General features: G+C 42.5%; 1 protein-coding gene across 6 annotated transcripts in view; it reads right to left on the bottom strand.

The window, feature by feature from the left end:
* LOC125454787 (alpha-actinin-2) overlaps positions 1–13,839 on the bottom strand; it is a 99,261-nt gene extending 85,422 nt beyond the window's left edge. For all 6 annotated transcript variants that reach the window (XR_007248100.2, XM_048535994.2, XM_048535990.2 and 3 more), the window contains exon 1: positions 13,472–13,839. Coding sequence is in view for 5 of the 6 variants with exons in the window: in XM_048535994.2 (XP_048391951.1) it covers positions 13,472–13,654 (183 nt within the window). In the remaining variant the exon portion in view is untranslated. The remainder of the gene's footprint in view (positions 1–13,471) is intronic.
* Between the last annotated feature and the right edge of the window lie 8,936 nt (positions 13,840–22,775).

Raw genomic sequence — 22,775 nt, 5'->3', positions numbered from 1 at the left:
TAGGAAAATGAGAGGCCTGACATCTCTTAATTCCCTCTTAATCCTGGATGAAATAAGTTTCAAGTCTGTTCGGCTGCAGTTTCTTCAGTGTGGCCTACACATTCAAAGCCACCAAGAAGTACTTAGTTTCATTTTAAGATCAAAACTATTGTTGTGGAGAAAGTGGTTGCTAGAGATCTTCCTCTTTATCCAATATTCCAGCAGTGGACGTGCAGAAAATACCTTTAATTAAATACATTGTAACAGTAATACTGTGAAGACTCTTTTCAGTTCTAAACCTGAACTATTGACTCCATCTGCCTACTGATGACAGTCCAAAAGTTAGCTTGTCCATTTGTAAACTTGGTGAGACTATTGATCCCAAGATAAATTTCTGACCTCGTACTCTTGTCATCATTAAAACTGCCTACTTCCACTTCTGTAACAAGCTTGACTTCACCAGTCTCAGTTTATCATGTCATTTCTAGACTTGATTATTCTCATGCACTGTGGACTAGCCTCCCATTTTCTACTTGCTGTAAAACATGAGGCCATCCAAAATTCTGCTGCTCATGTCTTAACTTTCAGCAAGTACCATTCCCCGTCACCGTTTGCTCACAAGACAGTAACACAAATTCTCATTGTTTTTTTAAACTCCCCCAATGCCTTGCTCTTTCCCTTTCTTTATTCTCCCCAACCATGGAATCCTCTAAGATCTCTCTCCACCCCTCAAAGTTTGGCCTCTTGTACATTTCTGATTACAATTGCTCCACCATCAATGAGCAGCTCTGCAGTAGCTTAGATCTTGAGCTCCAAAATTCCGTTTTATATTTCCAACACTATGATGCTTTCCTCCTTTAAGATGCAATTTAAAAGTGAACTTTTTGATTAAGTTCTTGGTCATTTCTTTTGCAGCCCCGTATATAGCTCAGTGACATAGTTTTTGTTTCATAGTGCTCCCATGAAACACCAGATATTTTGTTACATTATTAAAAGTTCCTTTTAAAAAAAATAAGCTACTGATTCTTTGCCATCTTGATTTCTCTCATCTTCCAGGTGCCAGTGAGGGAAGTGGCTGGAGGTTCATTTTCTTGGGGCTGTGGCAAACATAGGCAGTTCACTCATTAATATGAAATGCACATGCCTCTTAGTTGGAATGTGTACTTTGTACATGGAACTCCATTCAGATCCAAAGAGCAGTCTAAATGAAACGGAACTTCAATATCTGGTCCACTTTTAATATTGATAATTGAGGGGCAAAAGTTTATTTACTAGCTATAAGATCATGTCATAACATGAAACACAAGCACCCCAGGACTTTTCCTATGAAATTCAGCTATAATTTATAACGCCAGCAGAACAAACAGAATAGGAGTACACTTCGGTAATCAGCAAAGTGAAAAACAAGACAACACTATCAACCTGGAAGCTTCTTCCATATCACCCCTCTGAGCACAGCTGTGCTATTGTAGTAACTGCAGTAATTATCTATTTATGACCAATTCATTTGTTTACTTAGCTCAGGTTTATAAAAGCTTTAGTTTAATGCTACCAAGAATAAATATCCCATTAAAAAGACATTATGTCTGGCAGCTGTTTCAGTCCTGTACATCCAATAGTACCATTTCAGAGGGTCACAATTTTTTTTAAAATACTAATTCTAAACAGAGCAAACATTTCTGTCTGAATACTTGAAGAATTACCAGGAACAGTAGGATCCAATAATAATTTGCTCAGTGGTACGCAAGTCCATTTGCTACACATGTCCATATGTCAAAAAATTAAAAGGATTTTAGTTATTCCTATGTTGCAATATTTTGTTGCACTGATATTTTGGAAATTACAGATGGAAATGACCAAATTATTGAGAGATAATCAGGGCCAGTGTGTAGCTTATTACCGACAAGTTGGGCAAATTTGATAAAATGACTGATTGCTTAGGTAAAGGAAAGGATTTATTAAGATGATATAGATTACAAAAGCAAAATGAAACATTTATTTTACACAGTGCAACAGCTAGTTTACAGATAGAATAGTGTGTGTGAAGGTCATTAAATCCATTTCAACTGTAAACACTAAATTCATCAGAAAAATACAAGCAATAGAATATCATTTTGGGGAGCAATTTTTGATACTGAGATTATTTCCATTAAGGCAGAAGATTACAAAGTGATGCAGTGATGGTTTGTTTGGAATTATGAAGAATTGTTGTAGGGTATAAAACAGAAGACAAAGGTCTTGTAGTGCAGTAGTAGTGACACCACTGGATCAAAAGGAGTGTGTTAAAGTCCCATCCACCTCAGAAGTGTGTCATTAAATAATTATAAACAGAAGACAATTTCTTCTCGTTGCCTGATAAAGCTGCTGTTGTAGTTGAAGTGGGCAGGCATCTTTATAGCTAAAGACAATGTGGAGAGAACAGAGGTGTAGGATTAAGTTTGGATTGCTTCAGCAATCAGACCGAATGCTTTCTTCGATGCTGTAAAAATTTAGAGATCTAAGTAACTTAATACCATGACATACCATCAGATTTATAGAAAAGGCGGCTGCATTTCAGGGTACAGATGTAATAATTTAATTGCCAGCTGAACCTTTAGTGGTGACTGTTAGTGTAAATTGAATTTAAAAAGGACACATTTAAACATTACAAAAAGAGACAAGATGACAATTTTTTCATCTTGTACTAATCAAGACTGGGACACAAGAAATCACACATAGGTGGGTATAAGTCAGAGTTCCCGCTTTTTAACAATGTAAAAAAATGATGGACAACCAAAGCAAAAAGTACATTAATAATTAAAACAGCCACCTAGTTGGTAGCGCACTCACATCTACATCACAAGTTCCAAGGTTCAGGTCCCATTTAGGGCCGAAGCACAAAAATCAGGGCTGACATTGTAGTGTATCACAGAGGGATTGTTATAGTACTGGAGGTGCTGTCTTACAGAAAAGATGCTAAATTTAGGCCCTCACTCCCTGTCTGCAAAAGATCCGATGGTACAATTTCCATGAAAAGCAGGTGAGTTATCCCCTGTGTCCTGGCCAATATTTATACCTCAACAAATATCACAAAAACCAGTTTGTGTGCTCATTGACTTACTGTTGATTGTACAAGGTTGCAATCACCAATTGGCTGTTTTCCTGCGCCACAACAATGACATTTCAAAAGTACCTCATTGGTTCTAAAGTGCTTTGAAATGTCCTATTATGACGAAGGATGAAGTATCAATGAAGTCTTTCTTTCCTTTTTACTTCGAAACCAAAATAAAGTTCTAAAATGATTGTAAATGAAAGCACTTTGGGGACAATGAATAAATATAAATGAAGGAGGAACTCAATAGATCACCACATTTGAAGAATGAATGAAAGATCACAAAAACATTTACTGATTAGCCAAACTAGATTCCCAATCCAGCTGTTGACAGTGACAACATTTTACTTTTTACATCATTCTATCTGACAAATTATACCGTTTTGGATACTGCTGGGGGGGATGACCTACCAGAGGAAAGCCATAGTAGTCAGTTCTCTGGCACTGAGCCTGACACTGTGGCAAAGAAGGGAAGGGGGCAGAATAGAAAAGTACTCGTGGTAGGGGACTCGATAGTTAGGGGAATCGACAGGAGATTTTGTGGTCAAGATCAGGATTCCCGGAAGGTATGTTGCCTCCCTGGTGCCAGGGTCCGGGACGTCTCCGATCGGGTGTATAAGGTTCTAAAAGGGGAGGGCGAACAGCCAGAAATCGTGTTACATATTGGCACAAATGATATAGCCAGAAATAGCATTGAGGATATAAAAAGTGATTTCAGGGAGTTAGGATGGAAGCTGCAGAGCAGGACGAACAGAGTAGTGTTCTCTGGTTTACTACCGGTGCCACGAGATAGCGAGGTGAGGAACAGGGAGAGGGCGCAGCTGAACACGTGGCTACGCAGCTGGTGTAGGAGGGAGGGCTTCAGATATGTGGATAATTGGGATGCCTTCTGGGGAAGGTGGGACCTGTACAAGAAGGACAGGTTGCATCTGAACTGGAAGGGGACCAATGTCCTGGGTGGAAGGTTTGCTCGAGTAGTTCGAGAGGGTTTAAACTAGTATGGCAGGGGGGTGGGAACCTGAGCTGTATACCAGAGGTGAGCGTTGATGCAGGTGAGGCAGTAGCAAGAGGTAGACCAGCTAGTGGGAAGGATTTTCCTGGGAAGGAACCAAGGGATCGGTTAAAGTGTGTTTGCTTTAATGCAAGGAGTATCAGGAATAAAAGTGATGAACTTAGAGCAAGGATCAGTACCTGGTGCTATGATGTTGTGGCCATAACAGAGACATGGGTTTCTCATGGGCAGGAATGGTTGCTGGATCTTCCAGGGTTTAGAACATTTAAAAAGAATAGGGAGGGGGGAAAAAGAGGAGGGGGTGTAGCACTACTAATCAGAGAGGGTATCACAGCTACGGAAGCTTCCTTTGTCGAGGAAGATCTGCCTACTGAGTCAGTATGGGTGGAAATTAGGAACAGCAAGGGAGTAGTCACCTTGTTAGGGGTTTACTACAGGCTCCCCAATAGCAGCAGGGAGATTGAAGAAAGCATAGGTCGACAGATTTTGGAAAAGTGTGCACGCAGAAGGGTTGTTGTAATGGGTGACTTTAACTTTCCTAATATTGATTGGAACCTCCTTCGAGCAGAAGATTTGAATGGAGCTGTTTTTGTAAGGTGTGTTCAGGAGGGTTTCCTAATGCAGTACGTTGACAGGCCGACGAGGGGAGAGGCCATTCTAGACTTGGTGCTCGGAAACGAGCCGGGGCAGGTATCAGATCTTGTGGTGGGAGAGCATTTTGGTGACAGTGACCATAACTGCCTCACATTCTACATAGCTATGGAGAAGGAGAGGATTAGGCAAAATGGGAGGATATTTAATTGGGGAAGAGGAAACTATGATGCGATTAGACATGAGTTAGGAAGCATGGACTGGGAGCAGTTGTTCCATGGTAAGGGAACTATAGACATGTGGAGACTGTTTAAGGAACAGTTGTTGGGAGTGATGAGTAAATATGTCCCTCTGAGACAGGCAAGAAGGGGTAAGATAAAGGAACCTTGGATGACGAGAGCGGTGGAGCTTCTTGTGAAAAGCAAGAAGGTAGCTTACATAAGGTGGAGGAAGCTAGGGTCAAGTTCAGCTAGAGAGGATTACATGCAGGCAAGGAAGGAGCTCAAAAATGGTCTGAGGAGAGCCAGGAGGGGGCACGAGAAAGGCTTGGCAGAACGAATTAGGGAAAACACAAAGGCATTTTACACTTGTGAGGAATAAGAGAATGGTCAAAGAAAGAGTAGGGCCGATCAGGGATAGCACGGGGAACTTGTGTGGAGTCTGAGGAGGTAGGGGAAGCCCTAAATGAGTTTTTTGCTTCTGGCTTTACGAAAGAAACGAACTTTGTAGTGAATGAAACCTTTGAAGAGCAGGTGTGCATGCTGGAATGGATAGAGATAGAGGAAGCTGATGTGCTGAAAATTTTGTCAAACATTAAGATTGACAAGTCGCCAGGCCCGGACCAGATTTGTCCTCGGCTGCTTTGGGAAGCGAGAAATGCAATTGCTTCGCCACTTGCGAAGATCTTTGCATCCTCGCTCTCCACTGGAGTCGTACCTGAGGACTGGAGAGAGGCAAATGTAATTCCTCTCTTCAAGAAAGGAAATAGGGAAATCCCCGGCAATTATAGACCGGTAAGTCTCACGTCTGTCGTCTGCAAGGTGTTAGAAAGGATTCTGAGGGATAAGATTTATGACCATCTGGAAGAGCATGGCTTGATCAAATACAGTCAACACGGCTTTGAGAGGGGTAGGTCATGCCTTACAAACCTTAGAGTTTTTTGAGGATGTGACTAGAAAAGTTGATGAGGGTCGAGCTGTGGATGTGGTGTATATGGACTTCAGTAAGGCATTTGATAAGGTTCCCCATGGTAGGCTCATTCAGAAGGTCAGGAGGAATGGGATACAGGGGAACTTAGCTGCTTGGATACAGAATTGGCTGGCCAACAGAAGACAGCGAGTGGTAGTAGAAGGAAAATATTCTGCCTGGAAGTCAGTGGTGAGTGGGGTTCCACAGGGCTCTGTCCTTGGGCCTCTACTGTTTGTAATTTTTATTAATGACTTGGATGAGGGGATTGAAGGATGGGTCAGCCAGTGTGCAGACGACACAAAGGTCGGAGGTGTCGTTGACAGTGTAGAGGGCTGTTGTAGGCTGCAGCGGGACATTGACAGGATGCAGAGACGGGCTGAGAGGTGGCAGATGGAGTTCAACCTGGGTAAATGCGAGGTGATGCATTTTGGAAGGTCGAATTTGAAAGCTGAGTACAGGATTAAGGATAGGATTCTTGGCAGCGTGGAGGAACAGAGGGATCTTGGTGTGCAGATACATAGATCCCTTAAAATGGCCACCCAAGTGGACAGGGTTGTTAAGAAAGCATATGGTGTTTTGGCTTTCATTAACAGGGGGATTGAGTTTAAGAGTCGTGAGATCTTGTTGCAGCTCTATAAAACTTTGGTTAGACCGCACTTGGAATACTGCGTCCAGTTCTGGGCGCCCTATTATAGGAAAGATGTGGATGCTTTGGAGAGGGTTCAGAGGAGGTTTACCAGGATGCTGCCTGGGCTGGAGGGCTTATCTTATGAAGAGAGGTTGACTGAGCTCGGTCTCTTTTCATTGGAGAAAAGGAGGAGGAGAGGGGACCTAATTGAGGTATACAAGATAATGAGAGGCATAGATAGAGTTGATAGCCAGAGACTATTTCCCAGGGCAGAAATGGCTAGCACGAGGGGTCATAGTTTTAAGCTGGTTGGTGGAAAGTATAGAGGGGATGTCAGAGGCAGGTTCTTTACGCAGAGAGTTGTGAGAGCATGGAATGCGTTGCCAGCAGCAGTTGTGGAAGCAAGGTCATTGGGGTCATTTAAGAGACTGCTGGACATGTATATGGTCACAGAAATTTGAGGGTGCATACATGAGGATCAATGGTCGGCACAACATTGTGGGCTGAAGGGCCTGTTCTGTGCTGTACTGTTCTATGTTCTAAATCTGTACACTATTAAATGATACAATCCAGAATCTTCACACCAAATTTTCTTCTGTAAACACTAAGGTTCCAGCATTAATCTTGGTGGTACAGCAGCATGTTACATCCTGCCAACCTGAAAAACAAATTTATACCTTCTATCCACTTTGTTAGAGATCCAATCTCCTTTCCATGACCATGTGCTACTCCTACATCGTGAGCTTTACTTTCTTCTGCAAATTCAATGTGGCACTTGATCAAATGCCATCTGGAAATCTTAGTACAGCACATCTACTGGTTTCCCTTTACCGACGGGACATGTTATTTCCTGAAAGAACACCAATAGATAGGTTTCCTTTTTACAAAACCAAATTGACTCTATCCAATTGCGTTGAACCTACCTTGAACCCCACTACATGGCTTCTACTATTTTCCATTTAATAGACATAAAGCTACCCACCTTTTATTTCCTGCATTCTGCTTCCCTTGCTTTTTTAATCAAGCAGTTACATTCACCATCTACTAATCTAAAGGGGTGGCCCTGAATCAAGGGAGTTTTGGGAAATTAAAACCAATGATAAATATGTAATTTGCCACTTTTAAGGCCCTAGGATGAATTCCATCAGAGCCTGGTCCACTTGAGTCAAGAAAGTGTGCTGAACTTATATGGCAAACTTCCATGGAAATGGAAGTTATTTTTACAAGGACAATTCCAGATTGTTAAAGAGTACTGCCCCATTCATACGTCATAGGTTTGTGCCTGGGTAATGTCATTGTCTTTTTAAAGCAAGTATTATCATTGTTCCTAAAATTATCAGACAAGTCTACTTATTAAATGTCAAGGTTGTGCACAGATACAAGAGGCATTCGGCCAACAATGCCAACTGTTGCACTTCGAAGAAACCAGTAGTACATTCCTTCTCCTAGTTGAAAAGTAAAAAAGTGATTAGATGATACAGTCATCCACATCACAAAGTTATATGTGGTGACACAGTCAGTATTTCTAGTTTGCGTTACTTACAAAGCTTTGAGGCACAGGTTTTAAAAGTATTTAATTGGTTGTAAAGTGCTTTGAAATGTCCTATCATCATGAAGATGATGTATCAATGAGGTCTTTCTTTCTTTTTTACTTTGAAATGAAAATAAAGTTTGAGAATGATTATAAATAAAAGCACATTGGGGACAAGTAATTGCAAATGAAGGAGGAACTCAGCTGATATACACATTTGAAGAATGAAAGAAAGATCATAAAAACATTTATTGACTAGCCAAACTCCATACCCAATCCAGCTATTGACAGTGACAACATTTTACTTTTTGCATCATTCTATCTGACAAATTTGTACACTATTAAATGATACAATGTATTCCCAATTTTGCAATATTTTCACCCTGTTGTTCCCAGACTACAGAATCAGTTCCAATTTAAAACGCCCATAACACTAGAACCATCTACAAAATGTACTTCATATATTTTCTCAAGACTAGAAATGTAGACTATTCTACAGTGAGATGGCATAAGATCACAAGATGGAAAAGTAGAAGTAGGCTATTCAGCCCAGAAGGCTGCTCTGCCATTCAAAGATTCTGATAATCCTCAACTCCACTTTCATGTCTTTTCCCTGTGACTCTTGAATCCTTTATTTATTAAACATCTGTCTATCACAGCCTTGAAAATTCTCTAAAGTCCTCTGCATTAAAGATATTCACAGACTTTCAACCCGCTGAGAAGTTCCTCCTCACTTGTCTTAAATGGGTGACCCGTTATTCTGAAATTATGCCCTTGGTCCCAAGACAAGTGGAAACAACCTTTCAATGTCTATCTTGTCTAATTCCTGAAGAATCTTGGATATTTCAAAAAGGTCATCTGTCATTCTTCCAAACTCCAATGAGTACAGGTTCAACATATTCAACCTCTCCTCATAAGGTCGTTCCTCCAAATCTGGAATCAGCTTGAAGCTTCTCCAGACTGCTTCCAATGATAGTTTATCTTTGGCTGGATAAGGGAACCAAAACCAGAGTATTCTGAGCTTTTTAATGGAGGTATTGTACCTAGCTTGAGTGTACAATCCTGTTCTTGCCCAATCCTGATTTTCTTCCTAATCTAGATTGTGCAGTTCTGCTTTCCTCTTTCTCTCCTAATTCCTTCTCTCCTGCACACAGCCACTTTCTGACTCCCTGAGTATGTACTGAAACGACTGCATGCAGAACCAGTGGCTATGCATTTAAATTCCTCACATTCTGAGGAATTAGAGTGACTGACAGGGAATCATGGCTCCAATACCCATCGCAGCTTTTGGGCGCGTAAAGTTTGTTGCCGTTCCTGTGAGGGTGCAGCAACCCTGCCAAAAGCAGGATCTCAGCCTACTTCTAGAAACACACAACAGCATTCCACAAAGTAGCCTGTTTCTAGAGGTCAACTAATGCACCCATCAGCTCAACGTGCATGTCAATCATTTCTGACTTGTATGTCACCTCATTAAGGTCCTTCCAAGTCCCCAGTAAAATCACTTGTCTGTAACCTTAGCCTCCAGAGAACAGACACACAGACCATCGTTTGTCCCCAGAATGGCAGCAACTTACTGAAAACTCATTATATGCAGCTCTGATCTCTAGTCATTATGGTAATAGTATCTGAGCTGGTCGCTGCAGGTGTTCTATTAAATGATCATTCACCAATGATATGCTGTTGCACTTGTTCTTTTTTCAGGCAGACTGTAGTCCTTGGGTGTCTGAGGAAAATGTATCAGTTGTAAAGCAAGTCGTCCATGGTCACATTTTCAGCAGCTTGCTTATCATGCCAGATTGCAAGAGGGAAGAGAACTAGGATTGAGAAGATACCCAAGCCAGGCAAGTATCATCATAATCAATGTTATCTGCAATCCTCAATGCCATGGACTCTGTTGCAGACAATGTCACGATGCAAAAGTGCCATCATCTTCACAGGGGTCAGGAGATGCACTGATGCTTGTCTCTCACTGGTATTGTTTCTCTCCTCTCTGTTCCTATTTTCTTGTAGGACAACAATGCTGGTGATGTGTGTGACTGGAGGTACATGGAAGCAGTGTGAAGCTGGCAGCATTGGTAGATCTATGTTGGAGTATCTTGGCGTTAGGACTGAGATCTGAGAGCCAGAATGCTGCTGGGTGAGTGAGTGGGTTGTGCTGCATTGAGCAGAAGAGGTCTGCGGTGTGGTGGGCAGCTGACATACAAAAACCAATGACCTTGACCATCACCTTTGTTCGTTAGGTTCCTTACAACACTGTTGTCAGATCCTTGGATCCAAATGGCAGGAGTTGACTTCTTAGCCCCCTGCTCGTATTTTCTTCTGAAATAACATGAACCTTTTGGCCCCCATGCTCATCATTAATATCTTCAGTGCTGCAACTGTGATCCTGCAGTCCTCCCTTTACCTGATGCTCCGTTTCCCTTGTTTAGGATTGCAGTAATAGCAGTTATAAGAGACTTCCTGTAATAAGGTGCACTTTTTCTTTAAATGGGGAAATCTCTCTAAAAATAGAAGGCTGGCTGCAGCAGGCACCATCAGCATAATACTGCTCAGCTTCTTGCTCGGGTAGAAACAGCCAGCAGCTCACAAGGGCAACCAGGAATACAGGAGTCTCTGAGCTCAACGCTACAAACGAGCAAGTGACTTAGCAGAACATCTACATGCTGCCTAAATCTACTAGAGCAAACACAAGGGTGTTGAAAATCAGAGCTAATCAATTTGCCTTGCATGGAGAATAGATGTGGTTTTAAAAAAAGGGGGATAAACATCTTGCAAGGCTCAATGCCTGAAAATTCCCATGACGTGCCCTTGGGTGCAAAGTTTCACGGCAGGAATGCAAATTTCTCACATCTATGCTGTATAATACCAAAGTGCAAAGAGGGACATGCAGAGACATTTCTCCTTTCACAATAAATATGAACAGTAGGTAGTTCAGAACATGAGCTGAGATCTAACAATTGACATACAATGATGCTCAAAGTATTTAAATTTTTCACTGAAATGTATACATGGAGCATTATCTTTCATTCGATGATGTTCTGAAAATAAGAACAAACACAAATTTTTCCACTTAATTATATTATAACAAAGCGTTTTTCTGGTGCTTTGTTATTCATTGCGAATGAGTCATTAATTCCCCTGCTCCTCTCCAAAATATCAGTATGTAAATGTGACGACTGGTGCAAGGTCATTTAGCTCCACCATGCAGCACTGTGTCTAAGGGGACCTTGAAACAAGCACAGATCTGTGATTTATGTCATTTTAAAAAATCCTCTTTTTGCTTTAGATCCTTGTCCACTACTTCCCACAAAAGAAGTTTCTCCAAATAGTGCCTCATTTGGTCTAAGCCCAAAACGTCAGCTTTTGTGCTCCTAAGATACTGCTTGGCCTGCTGTGTTCATCCAGCTCCACATTTTGTTATCTAGGGTGACTTACTGTCCACTTTTGTTTCCTTCCCTCAGACAAATTAGCTCTTTTTCCTGGCTATTTGGAATCTCAAACACTTGAAACAAATGCAGGATGGAGACAGACACAGCAGATTCAATAGTAACTTTCAAAAGTGAATTGCTTAAACACTTGAATAGGAATTATTTGTGTATTTTTAGGATAGAGCGATTGGGGAAGTAGTGGAGCTAATCAAAAAGTTTTATGAAGAATCAAATTTTATAAACTTCTTTCCATCAGAATCTAGACATGAGTGTGTGATGATGAGGTAAATTCACTGGTTGTGACACGAAAATACTTTGCTAAAACAAATGAAAGTCCTCTTTTAGCCAAAGCTAATTTTTTAAAAAATGTACTGATTAGAAGGCAATGCTCAAGTCAGAGGATTTGCATTGCACAACAGATAAAGCTGAGCAGGAAAAGGGATAAATCAGCCACACAAATCCTTGATTTTGTTTCTTGAATTATTTAAACCAAAGGGGTTCATTATTAACAGTGGACAGCCTTAACGCACAAAAACAAAAAAAACTTCCACATCTTGAAATGCAATGATGACTGTGCCATATTTCTGGGTCCCTTCATCTAGAGGATCATCCAGGACAACAAATACAAGAAAACTGTGCAAATTGAAAAAAACACATTCCTTAACAGAAATAAAAACACAAATAGGCAAGATGTTTGAGACATTCTGTTCACTACTGGCCTGGAGTATTAATTGTTTCTCTCTCTCTACCAGATACTACCTAAACCGCAAACGCTTTTCCACATTTTGTGCTTTAATTTCAGATTTCCAGCATATGCTGTATTCAACAAAGCCTACGCAAAATTTCCATGTTTAAAAGAACACAAAAAAGCAATGTACCACTATGGTCAGACATTCCTACTTATCCAACTTTCTTTTATTTGTTAGGAGACCAATAGCCCAATAGGCAAATTCAAAATAAAAATCTGTCCCACTATCATTTTTATAGTTATGCACTGCTTGTCAAAAGAATTCTCAGGTACTGTGTTGCTTATTAAGTATCTTGAAGGGAGTAAAATACTTTCAGTCCTTCCCAGCCCACACTTTTCAAATTTTGCCTCTGTTTCTGTGCAACAGTTCCAGGCAAACACCAGCTCAGGTTTTCCCCAATGAGGGACATGCAGCAAGGCATTACAATTGAGTCGACGGTTGTAAGCTGGGTCCGTAAAAGATTGCTGAGACAGACTATGGTGAAACCATGGAGGAATTTGTAAATTTGAGGTTAGTGATTCTACACTTAAAGTGCAGTGAGTCAAAGCACTCCAGTAAAGACAATATTGTATTTTAAAGTAATTAAAAATAAAAAGTATGAAAGAACTTTCAAAGAACCGTGTCTGACAAGTGTTTCTCAATATTAACTGAACACGAGGCAACAACTGCTGCAAATAAGTCTGGTTAAATACAATGACTTACAGAGGATGGTAATACCTAGTGGTCTATAGTTATTATTAGCTGTCATATCCATTCTAGTCCTACATACGTCATCAGCTGTTTAAGAACTCCCCTGACAATTCCCGTATCAAGCAGAACGCAGGAGTAACATTATGAAACTGCGGGTATCAGATTCATAATGTATTGTGACTCTCCGCTTTAAATGTGGAATACCGTGCAGCTAAAGATTTATCCGGATATTTTTAACTGAAGCTTTTGAACTTAGCCAGCAAATTGCGATGCAAATAAGTAACTCCTGGAAAAAAAAATCACTGATCAATGATACAATCGAATTGTCCGTTTACCTAGCAACAATCGCACTCATTCTCAATCTAATTCTAAAAACTGTGAACAAACTGATGAAAAGCTCGCTTTTCATTACGAATTCATAAGGCTAACAATGACTTAGGTTTTTGTTTGCACACGCGGGGGAATTCGTAAATTAACTGGCTGGGTTTAGGACTTGTCCGAAGCATTAGAATGACAGACGTCTTAATTTTTTGTTGAACAGAGTTCTGTTCTTTTTAAAAGAAAAAAAACAATAAATCACCGACCTTTCTCTGCTGCTTCTCCCACGCAGGGTCCAGCAGGAGGTCTCTATCCCAGTCTTCCTCCTGCATCATGTACTCTTCCATCTCGCTCTCATAGTTGTGGTTATAACGCACTGTTTCTTCTGCCTGGGTTGTGCTGAGGCTTTGGACATGGCTCACTGTGGTACTTTTCATGTGGGACATCATTTTGTTTTTGTCTTAAGTGGAATTCTTGCGGGACGACACAATCCGGAGGATTTTTGGTGTTGTTTTTAAACTCACTCACTCTCTCTCTCTCTCCCCCTTTATCGGCAGGTTAAGTTGTTATACACTTGACGCTGTAACTGCGAGATCCACCTGCGCTCAGACTCCCGTCCTGTCCTCGCCCCCGGTTGTCAGAAAGCAGCATAGCGCGTGCCCGCCGCCTCCCTCTAATAGCCGCGGTCACGTGAGCGGCGCGTGCCCGGCAGGCCTGGAATGTGGCGGACCGGTGCGAGCCTGCACGCTCCCGCGCAGCAACCGAGAAGTCCAGGTGTCCGAGAGTAGATGCGAACCTCCCCGAGGACTGCTGGCGCGGTGTGGTAGTCTCCCTTCCTCTGGGCTAGAAGAACCGGGTTCAAGAATAGACACAAGAATTACAGCACAGGAACAGGCCCTCCAAGCCTGCGCCATTCCAGATCCCTGTATCTAAACCTGTCACCTATTTTCCATGGATCTGTATCCCTCTGCTCCCAGCCCATTCATGATCTGTCTAGATATATCTTAAATGATGCTATCATGCCTGCCTCTACCACCTCCGCTGGCAATGTGTTCCAGGCACCCATCACACTCTGAGTAAAGAACTTTCCACGCATATCTCCCTTAAACTTTTCCCCTGTCATGTTGAAATCATGACCCCTAGTAATCGAGTCCCCCACGCTGGGAAAAAGCTTCTTGCTTATCCACCCTGTCTATACTTCTCATGATTTTGTAGACCTCAATCAGATCCCCCCTCAACCTCCATCTTTCTAAGGTAAGTAATCCTAATCTACACAACCTCTCTTCCTAGCTAGCATCCTTCATACCAGGCAACATCCTGGTGAACCTCCTCTGCACCCTCTCCTAAGCATCCACATCCTTTTGGTAATGTGGCAACCAGAACTGTACACAGTACTCCAAATGTGGCCAAACCAAAGTCTTATACAACTGTAACATGACCTACAGAGTTGTATCAGACTCTTTACCCCGTCTGATGATTGAAACCATGCCATGTGCCTTCTTGACCACTCTATTGACCTGCGTTGCCATCTTCAGGGGACAATGGACCTTGAACCCCCAGATCTCTCTGTGCATCAATTTTCCTCAGGGCTTTTCCATTTACTGTATAATTCGCTCTTGAATTGGGTCTTCCAAAATCCATCACCTCGCATTTGCCTCTATTGAAATTCAACTGCCATGTCTCTGCCCAACTGTCCAATCTACCTATATTCTCCTGCAGTCCCCTTCACTATCTGCTACTCCACCAATGTTAGATTAGATTAGATTGGGTTCCCTACAGTGTGGAAACAGGCCCTTTGGCCCAACAAGTCCACACCGTCCCTTGGAGCATCCCACCCAGACCCATCCCCCTATAACCCACACACCCCGAACACTACAGGCAATTTAGCATGGCCAATCCACCTAGCCTGCACATCTTTGGACTGTGGGAGGAAACCGGAGCACCCGGAGGAAACCCACGCAGAAACGGGGAGAATGTGCAAACTTCACACAGACAGTTACCCGAGGCTGGAATCGAACCCGGGTCCCTAGCACTGTGAGGCTGCATTGCTAACCACTGAGCCACCGTGCCGCCCAAATAGTGTCATCTACAAACTTGCTAATCAGACCATCTTTACCTTCCTCCAGATCATTTATGTATATCATAAACAACAGTGGTCGCAACACAGACCCCTGTGGAACACCACTGGTGGCAGTTCTCCATTTTGAGAAACTCTCTTCCACTACAACTCTGTTTCCTGTAGCCCAGCCAGTTCTCTATCCATCTAGCTAGTATACCCTAGACCCCTTGAGACTTCACTTTCTCCATTAGCCTATCATGGGGAACCTTATCAAACGCCTTACTGATGCCCATGTATATGACATCTACAGCCCTATGACTTGACGTGCCGAAGGGCCTGTTCCTGTGCTATCATTTTCTTTATTCTTCATTCTTTCCTCATCTATCAACTTTGTCACTTCCTTAAAGAATTCTATCAAGATGGTAAGATATGACGTTCCCTGCACAAAACCATGCTGCCTATCACAAATAAGCCCATTTCCTTCCAAATGTAAATAGATCCTATCCCTCAGTATCTTCTCTAGCAGCTTCCCCACCACTGACATCAGGCTCACCGGTCTATAATTACCTGGATTATCCTTCTTACCCTTTTTAAACAAGGGGACAACATTAGCAATTCTCCAATCCTCTGGGACCTCACCCATGCTCAAGGATGCTGCAAAGATGTCTGTTAAGGCCCTAGCTATTTCCTCTCTCCCATCCCTCATAACCTGGGATAGATCCCATCCAGACCTGGGGACTTGTCCACCCTAATGCCTTTTAGAATACCCAACACTTCCTCCCTCCTTATGCCGAATTGACCTTGAGTAATCAAACATCTATCCCTAATATCAACATCGCCATGTCCCTCTCGGTGAATACTGACGCAAAGTATTCATTAAGAATCTCACTCATTCTCTCTGACTCCTCACATAACTTCCCTCCTTTGTCCTTGAGTGGGCCAACCGTTTCTCTAGTTACCCTCTTGCTCCTTATGTACAAATAAAAGGCTTTGGGATTTTCCTTAACCCTGTTTGCTAAAGTTATTTCATGACCCCTTTTACCCCTCTTAATTCCTCATTTCAGATTGGTCCTACTTTCCTGATGTTCTTATAAAGCTTTGTCTGTTTTCAATTGCCTAGACCTGATGTATGCTTCCTTTCTCCTCTTTGCTACTATCACAATTTCACCTGTCGTCCATGGTTCCCTAATCTTGCCCTTTCTATCTTGCACTCTAATCAACCTGTCTTTAAAAGCCTCCCACATATCAGGTGTGGATTTACCCTCAAACAGCTGTTCCCAATCCACATTCCCCAGCTCCTGTCAAATCTTACTATAGTTGGCCTTTCCCCAGTTTAGCACTCTTCCTTTCGGACCACTCTCGTCTTTGTCCATGAGTATTCTAAAACTTATGGAATTGTGATCACTATTCCCAAAGTAATCCCCTTCAACCACCTGCCTGGGCTCATTCCCCAATACCAGGCCCAGTATGGCCAATTCCCAAGTTGGACTATTTACATACTACTCCATAAAACCTTCCTGGATCCTCCTTAGAAATTCTGCTCCATCTAAACCCCTAACACTAAGTGAATCCCAGTCAATGTCGGGAAAATTAAAATCTCCCATCACGACCACCCTGTTGCTCTTACATCTTTCCATAATCTGACTACATATTTGTACCTCCTATCTCATGCTCGCTGTTGGGAGGCCTGTAGTACAGCCCTAACATTATTACCGCACCCTTCCTATTTCTGAGCTCTGCCCATATTGCCTCACTGCTCGAGTCCTCCATTGTGCCCTCCTTCAGCACAGCTGTGATATCCTCTTTGACCAGTGATGCAACTCCTCCACCCTTTTTACCTCTCTCTCTATCCCACCTGAAGCATCTATATCTTGGGATATTTAGTTGCCAATCTGCCCTTCCCTCAACCAAGTCTCAATAATAACAATAACATCATACTCCCAGGTACTTATCCAAGCCCTAAGTTCATCTGCCTTACCTACTACACTTCTCACGTTAAAACAAATGCATCTCAGGCCACTTGTCCCCTTGCGTTCATCATCTGCTCTCATCCTACTCTTCCCCTTAGTCACACTGACTTCATTATCTAGTTCCTTACAGGCTTTAATTACTTCCTCTTTACTGTCCACTAACTTGCTCATTTGGTTCCCATCCCCCCGCCACATTAGTTTAACCCCTCCCCAACAGCATTAGTAAAAGCACCCCCTAGGACATTGGTTCCAGTCCTGCCCAGGTGTCGACTACGTGATTTGTAATAGTCCCACCTCCCCTAGAACCAGGCCCAATGTCTCAAAAATCTGAACCCCTCCCTCCTGCACCATCTCTCAAGCCACTCATTTATCCTGCCTATTCTTTCATTTCTGCACTGACTAGCACGTGGCACTGGTAGCAATCCTGAGATTACAACCTCTGAGGTCCTACTTTTTAACTTGGCTCCTAACTCACTAAATTCTGCTTGTAGGGCCTCATCCTGCTTTTTACCTATATCATTGGTGCCTATATGCACCATGACAGCTAGTTGTTCACCCTCCCCCTTCAGAATATCCTGCAGACGATTGGAGACATCCCTGACCCATGCACCTGGGAGGCAACATACCATTTGGGAGTCTCATTTTCGACCACAGAACCGCCTATCTACTTCCCTTACAATTGAATCCCCTATGACTATAGCCCTCCACTCTTTTTCCCGCCCTTCGGTACAGCAGAGCCAGCCACCATGCCATGAAACTGGCTATCGCTGTCTTCCCCTGGTGAGCCATCTCCCCCAGCAGTATCCAAAATGGTATCCCTTCCTCTTGGCTAGAAGAGCCGGGTTTAAGTCCCATCTGCTCCAGAGGACTGTCATGTCACACCTGTGATAAGTTGACTGGAAAATTTCTACAACCCCTGCGGATGTCTCAGAACATGTTCTTGGCGGCTTTGAACAGCAGCAATGGTCAATTCATCCTGGTCGTGAAATGCTTCAGGATGCTAAGGTGGTAAAAGATTGCAAATCTCAAAAGCATGCAGATGACACTCAGAGCTGTCAAGAGGATTGTCAGGAGGAAAGGGACAGAGAGAGACTGTCAGAATGGGAGCACACAGCACGGAGGAAATTAGTGCAGGGAAATGTGAAATGGAAAGATGAAAAGAGGAAGTATCTATGAAAGGACAGGAGGCGGGGGGGGAGCGGGAATGGGTGTAATAACTGACAGACCTGGAGGTGCACAGTTTGTTGAAGGTGATGAAGTGATTTAAATAAGTGGACATAATAGAAGTAGTGATAAACCTTTATAAATCCCTGATTCAGTCTCAACTGGAATATTCTCTCGAGTTTTCGCTACACACTGGAGGAAGGATATGAAAGCTTTTGGAAAGTTGCAGAAAAGATCGACAAAGATTGTTTCAGGAATGAGGAATTTCCATTGTGCACGTTAAATGGGAAAGTTGAGTTGTTCTCTGTCAAGAGGAAATTTAATAGAGATAGTCAAGATCATGACAGGCCTCGACAAAGTAGAAAGAGAGAAACTGTTCATGTCAGCGTCAAGGTTGAAAAACCACAGACAACATTGATTTAAGGTGATTGGCAGAAGAAGAAACAGAGATATGGGGAAAGAACATGTTTTATTCAATGGATGAAAGCACTGCCTGAGAGTCTACTGAAGGGACATGCAATTGGAAATTTCACAAAGAAATTGAAATAAGCACCTGAAGAGAAAATAAAGATCACAGGTGCAGGGAGATGATGCGTGGGACTGGCTGAGTTGCTTTTTCAGAGAGTTGGTATGGACATAATATGTCAATTGGTTTCCTGTGCTGTAACTATTCTCTAATTAATTTTACGAGAATGATGCACACATTCATTTAATGTCTTTCACTACCTCAGGATGTCCAAAAATGCTTTACAAATTATTATGCATTGTACTATGCAGACAATCATTGAGATACTCTTTGCCAGGTAGCAATCCTGTCAGAACTCTTATCAAACTGGCACCCAACTGATATGTTTATTTCAGGCCCTTAAAATGTATGGAAATAAGTGTTGTAACAAAGCACAGAGATATTTAGTATTATTGTTTCACATAGAGACAAAACTGATTGTAAACTATACCCCTTGCATGTTGACTCCCAGCTGTAAAAAGAAGTAAACTTTGGTCGCTCTCTTTATATTTAAACAAACTTTGATTTGAGCTTGGTCTGAAATTACTGCAAGTTTCCTCAATTGCATGAACTCCATAGTTACAACTCTTTATTTGTTTACATTCCAGGAGATATTGATGGATTTTTCAGCTCTCCAAAGATGTTCATTTTGTTTGAAATCTCACTGCAGTATTGCATTGTCGGAATTGCTGTTTTATAGCATTAGATCAGAGTTTATTTCTTGATTGCACACCGTTCCTGTGACAGTTGGACCACAATTGATTTTTTTTTCCTTTCTCAAAAGAACATGAGGAGATTGAAAAGGAAGTGAGCCAGAACCAGGCAGAATCATGAATGTCAAGACCTCTAGTTGTCGTAGAAAAACATTATAACTATTGGGACTGTGTCAAAGATTACCACCTGATTGAAGGGACCACCAACCTTGTGAGATGAAATTGGCAGTAATTATTCTTGATTATTGGTTACTCCAGACACCGGGATGTGATTTTATTGATGTTAGGTAGGAGGAGCCAGGCCCTGAATTATGCACCACATTGGAAAGCTGACAAGTTCATTCATTTTTCCAGAAATATGAACAAAGGACTGTAACTATGAGGAATGTGGTAATGAGGAGACCTGCAGTGATGCATACCAAGTGAAGAGAAGATGATATTGGTAAGAAAGGAAGCTTTTTCATCTCATCCATTGTCACCAGGTAGAAAATCTGATTCGTCTTACTTATCTAAGAATATTATACATTTTCTAATAAAAGCAAAGCTGTAGCTAATGCTTATTTGGAATCCAGGAGAGATTTGGCATAGTCCCATAAAGCAAGCTGTTTGACATGATACATTTTTTTCTGGACATACACGGATGAAAGGTGCGGAACAAAATGTGATACTGCATGGGGCGACATTGAAGTGGATACTAGAATCTGTCGGAGCCCTTTGGACATTGACATTTACTTGCTTTATTTTCATTGTATTTTTCAAAATTTCGCAACAAAAGGAATGACTTAGAGAAAATGGGCTTTTTTAGTTAACTATGATTGTAGTGAGTCATGGGCAAGCACAGCCTCCTGGAGCTTGCTGGGTGCAACTGCAGTCTCTTAGATGCATTTCTTCAATGCTTTATGAAATCAGAAAGCAACTTACCAGTTTTCCCTGAATTATCCGCAAGATTTTTAATCTGCCTGTTTCCTTCCCCAACACTTGGCATGGCTAAGAAGGGTGAACATCATGTGGACGTATTGTGGCTCCCAGTGTTATCTTGAGTATACTTCCGTGAACCCTATTTCTTGTAAGGAATCTGTTCTATTCTCCCACTTTCTCCACTTCAGCCACATCAATTCTGGTGATGTGAACTTCCAGAGAAGTTGAGAGAAGAGAGGAAGAGGAACTCGGCAGTTTGGCTTATTAGCAGATCAGACTGCATGATTCTGGCTCCTTAATATGAGAGTGAAGTTGAAAGAAAACATCTTGAGGAAAGATGGTTACAAAGACTTTCACATGTGAGGTGGATGTTCTCTGTACTGTTTATTTCCCATGAGTGTGGAATGACTAGTGTTGCAGCTTAGGAGGGGGAAGAAGAAGAATGCTTCAGGGTATGTGTGTACATGTCATGAGGAAAAACCATGTTAATCACCTCCACAACCCTGGCCTCATTGTCTATGTCAGCTGGAGCTGTTTGTTTGGGAGATTAAATGCCTGAACAAAAGTAAAAGGCCAGGTGAAGACACATCACCCTCCTGAAGAATAGAGACCTATCCATCCAGAGTTCTCATCACGCCATCTCCAAAACACCTTGAGACCTTTACCCTTTTCTTAGTGTCAACCATTATATTCTCTCTCTCTATCTCTCTGAGCTCAATGATCAGCACACGCCTTTGAACTCTGCCCAGGGTCCATCACATCAGCACATTATCCAAAACCTGTGATGTCCCTGCATGGCAAGGTAAAGGACAACGTTGAGCAGGACGCCTTCTGTGAAATAGAGGTCATTTCTGCTCCTCACCCATCTGACAAGACCTTCAATTGTGCAGACATGACTATGATGCTCCCCCATGGGCCTTTCACCTTGCCTCCTTGAGATGAAGGGCTGACTCACACTTCCCCTAAACTGGGTTGTATGTCTTCATAAACGGAATGCAGCCTTTGATGCGCCTGAGGGTTTGCCTGGCCTAGCTGGGAACTGCAGCTGTAACAATGCAACTGCTGGTTCCTATGCGGGTATGCAGAAGGGCATGACTACCTCTCACTTTCCCTAGATTTAACCCAGGACACTGATGTGCCCATTTTTGGAAATTCCACAAAGGATTTTACTGTTATTGTTACTGATCTGAGTGTGGGATCAGATCTAAGCAGCAATCCTTAACAAGTGGGGCGGAACGGTGGCTCAGTGGTTAGCACTGCAGCCTCACAGCGCCAGGGACCTGGGTTTGATTCCAGCCTCAGGCGACTGTCTGTGTGGAGTTTGCACATTCTCCCCGTGTCTGCGTGGGTTTCCTCCCACTGTCCAAAGATGTGCAAGCTAGGTGGATTGGCCATGCTAAATTGCCTGTAGTATTCAGAGATGTGTGGGTTATAGGGGGATGAGTCTGGGTGGGATGCTTCAAGGGGTGGTGTGGACATGTTGGGCCGAAGGGCCTGTTTCCACACTGTAGGGAATCTAATCTAATCTAAAAGTGTCTACACTTGTTCCAAGTGGTGTCCAATGTTGGAGAAAACATCCTGGAAGAGAACAGAGCCCTCATCATGAGCACTGAGAACACAAAAGAGATGGTGGGTGGCTTTGTCTCTCAGGCTGACTTCCTTATCGCTGTTGGGGAATTCCAGGAGTTTTTATGTCAGCCAAATCACCAAGACAGCGCAGAGTTATTACTGGGCAAGTGGCAAGATCCTACACTTCTGTTTTATTAGATATTAGAACATTACAGCACAGTACAGGCCCTTCGGCCCTCGATGTTGTGCCAACCTGTCATACCGATCTGAAGCCCATCTCACCTACACTATTCCATGTTAGCGAGTTTTGAGAAGATTTGTGGCTCAGGTTGAGGTTCTGGATGTGAGATCCATCTCACATCCAGAACTATTCCATGTACGTCCATATGCTTATCCAATGACGACTTAAATGTACCTAAAGTTGGCGAATCTACTACCGTTGCAGGCAAAGCATTCCATTCCCTTACTACTCTGAGTAAAGAAACTACCTCTAACATCTGTCCTATATCTTTCACCCCTCAATTTAGAGCTATGCCCCCTCGTGCTCGCCGTCACCATCCTAGGAAAAAGGGTCTCCCTATCCACCCTATCTAACCCTCTGATTATTTTAAGTGTACAATTAAGTCACCTCTCAACCTTCTCTCTAATGAAAACAGCCTCAAGTCCCTCAGC

This window comes from Stegostoma tigrinum, chromosome 9 (genome assembly GCF_030684315.1).
Source record: "Stegostoma tigrinum isolate sSteTig4 chromosome 9, sSteTig4.hap1, whole genome shotgun sequence".
Classification (NCBI taxonomy): domain Eukaryota; kingdom Metazoa; phylum Chordata; class Chondrichthyes; order Orectolobiformes; family Stegostomatidae; genus Stegostoma; species Stegostoma tigrinum.
This window is presented reverse-complemented; position numbering and strand designations above follow the sequence as displayed.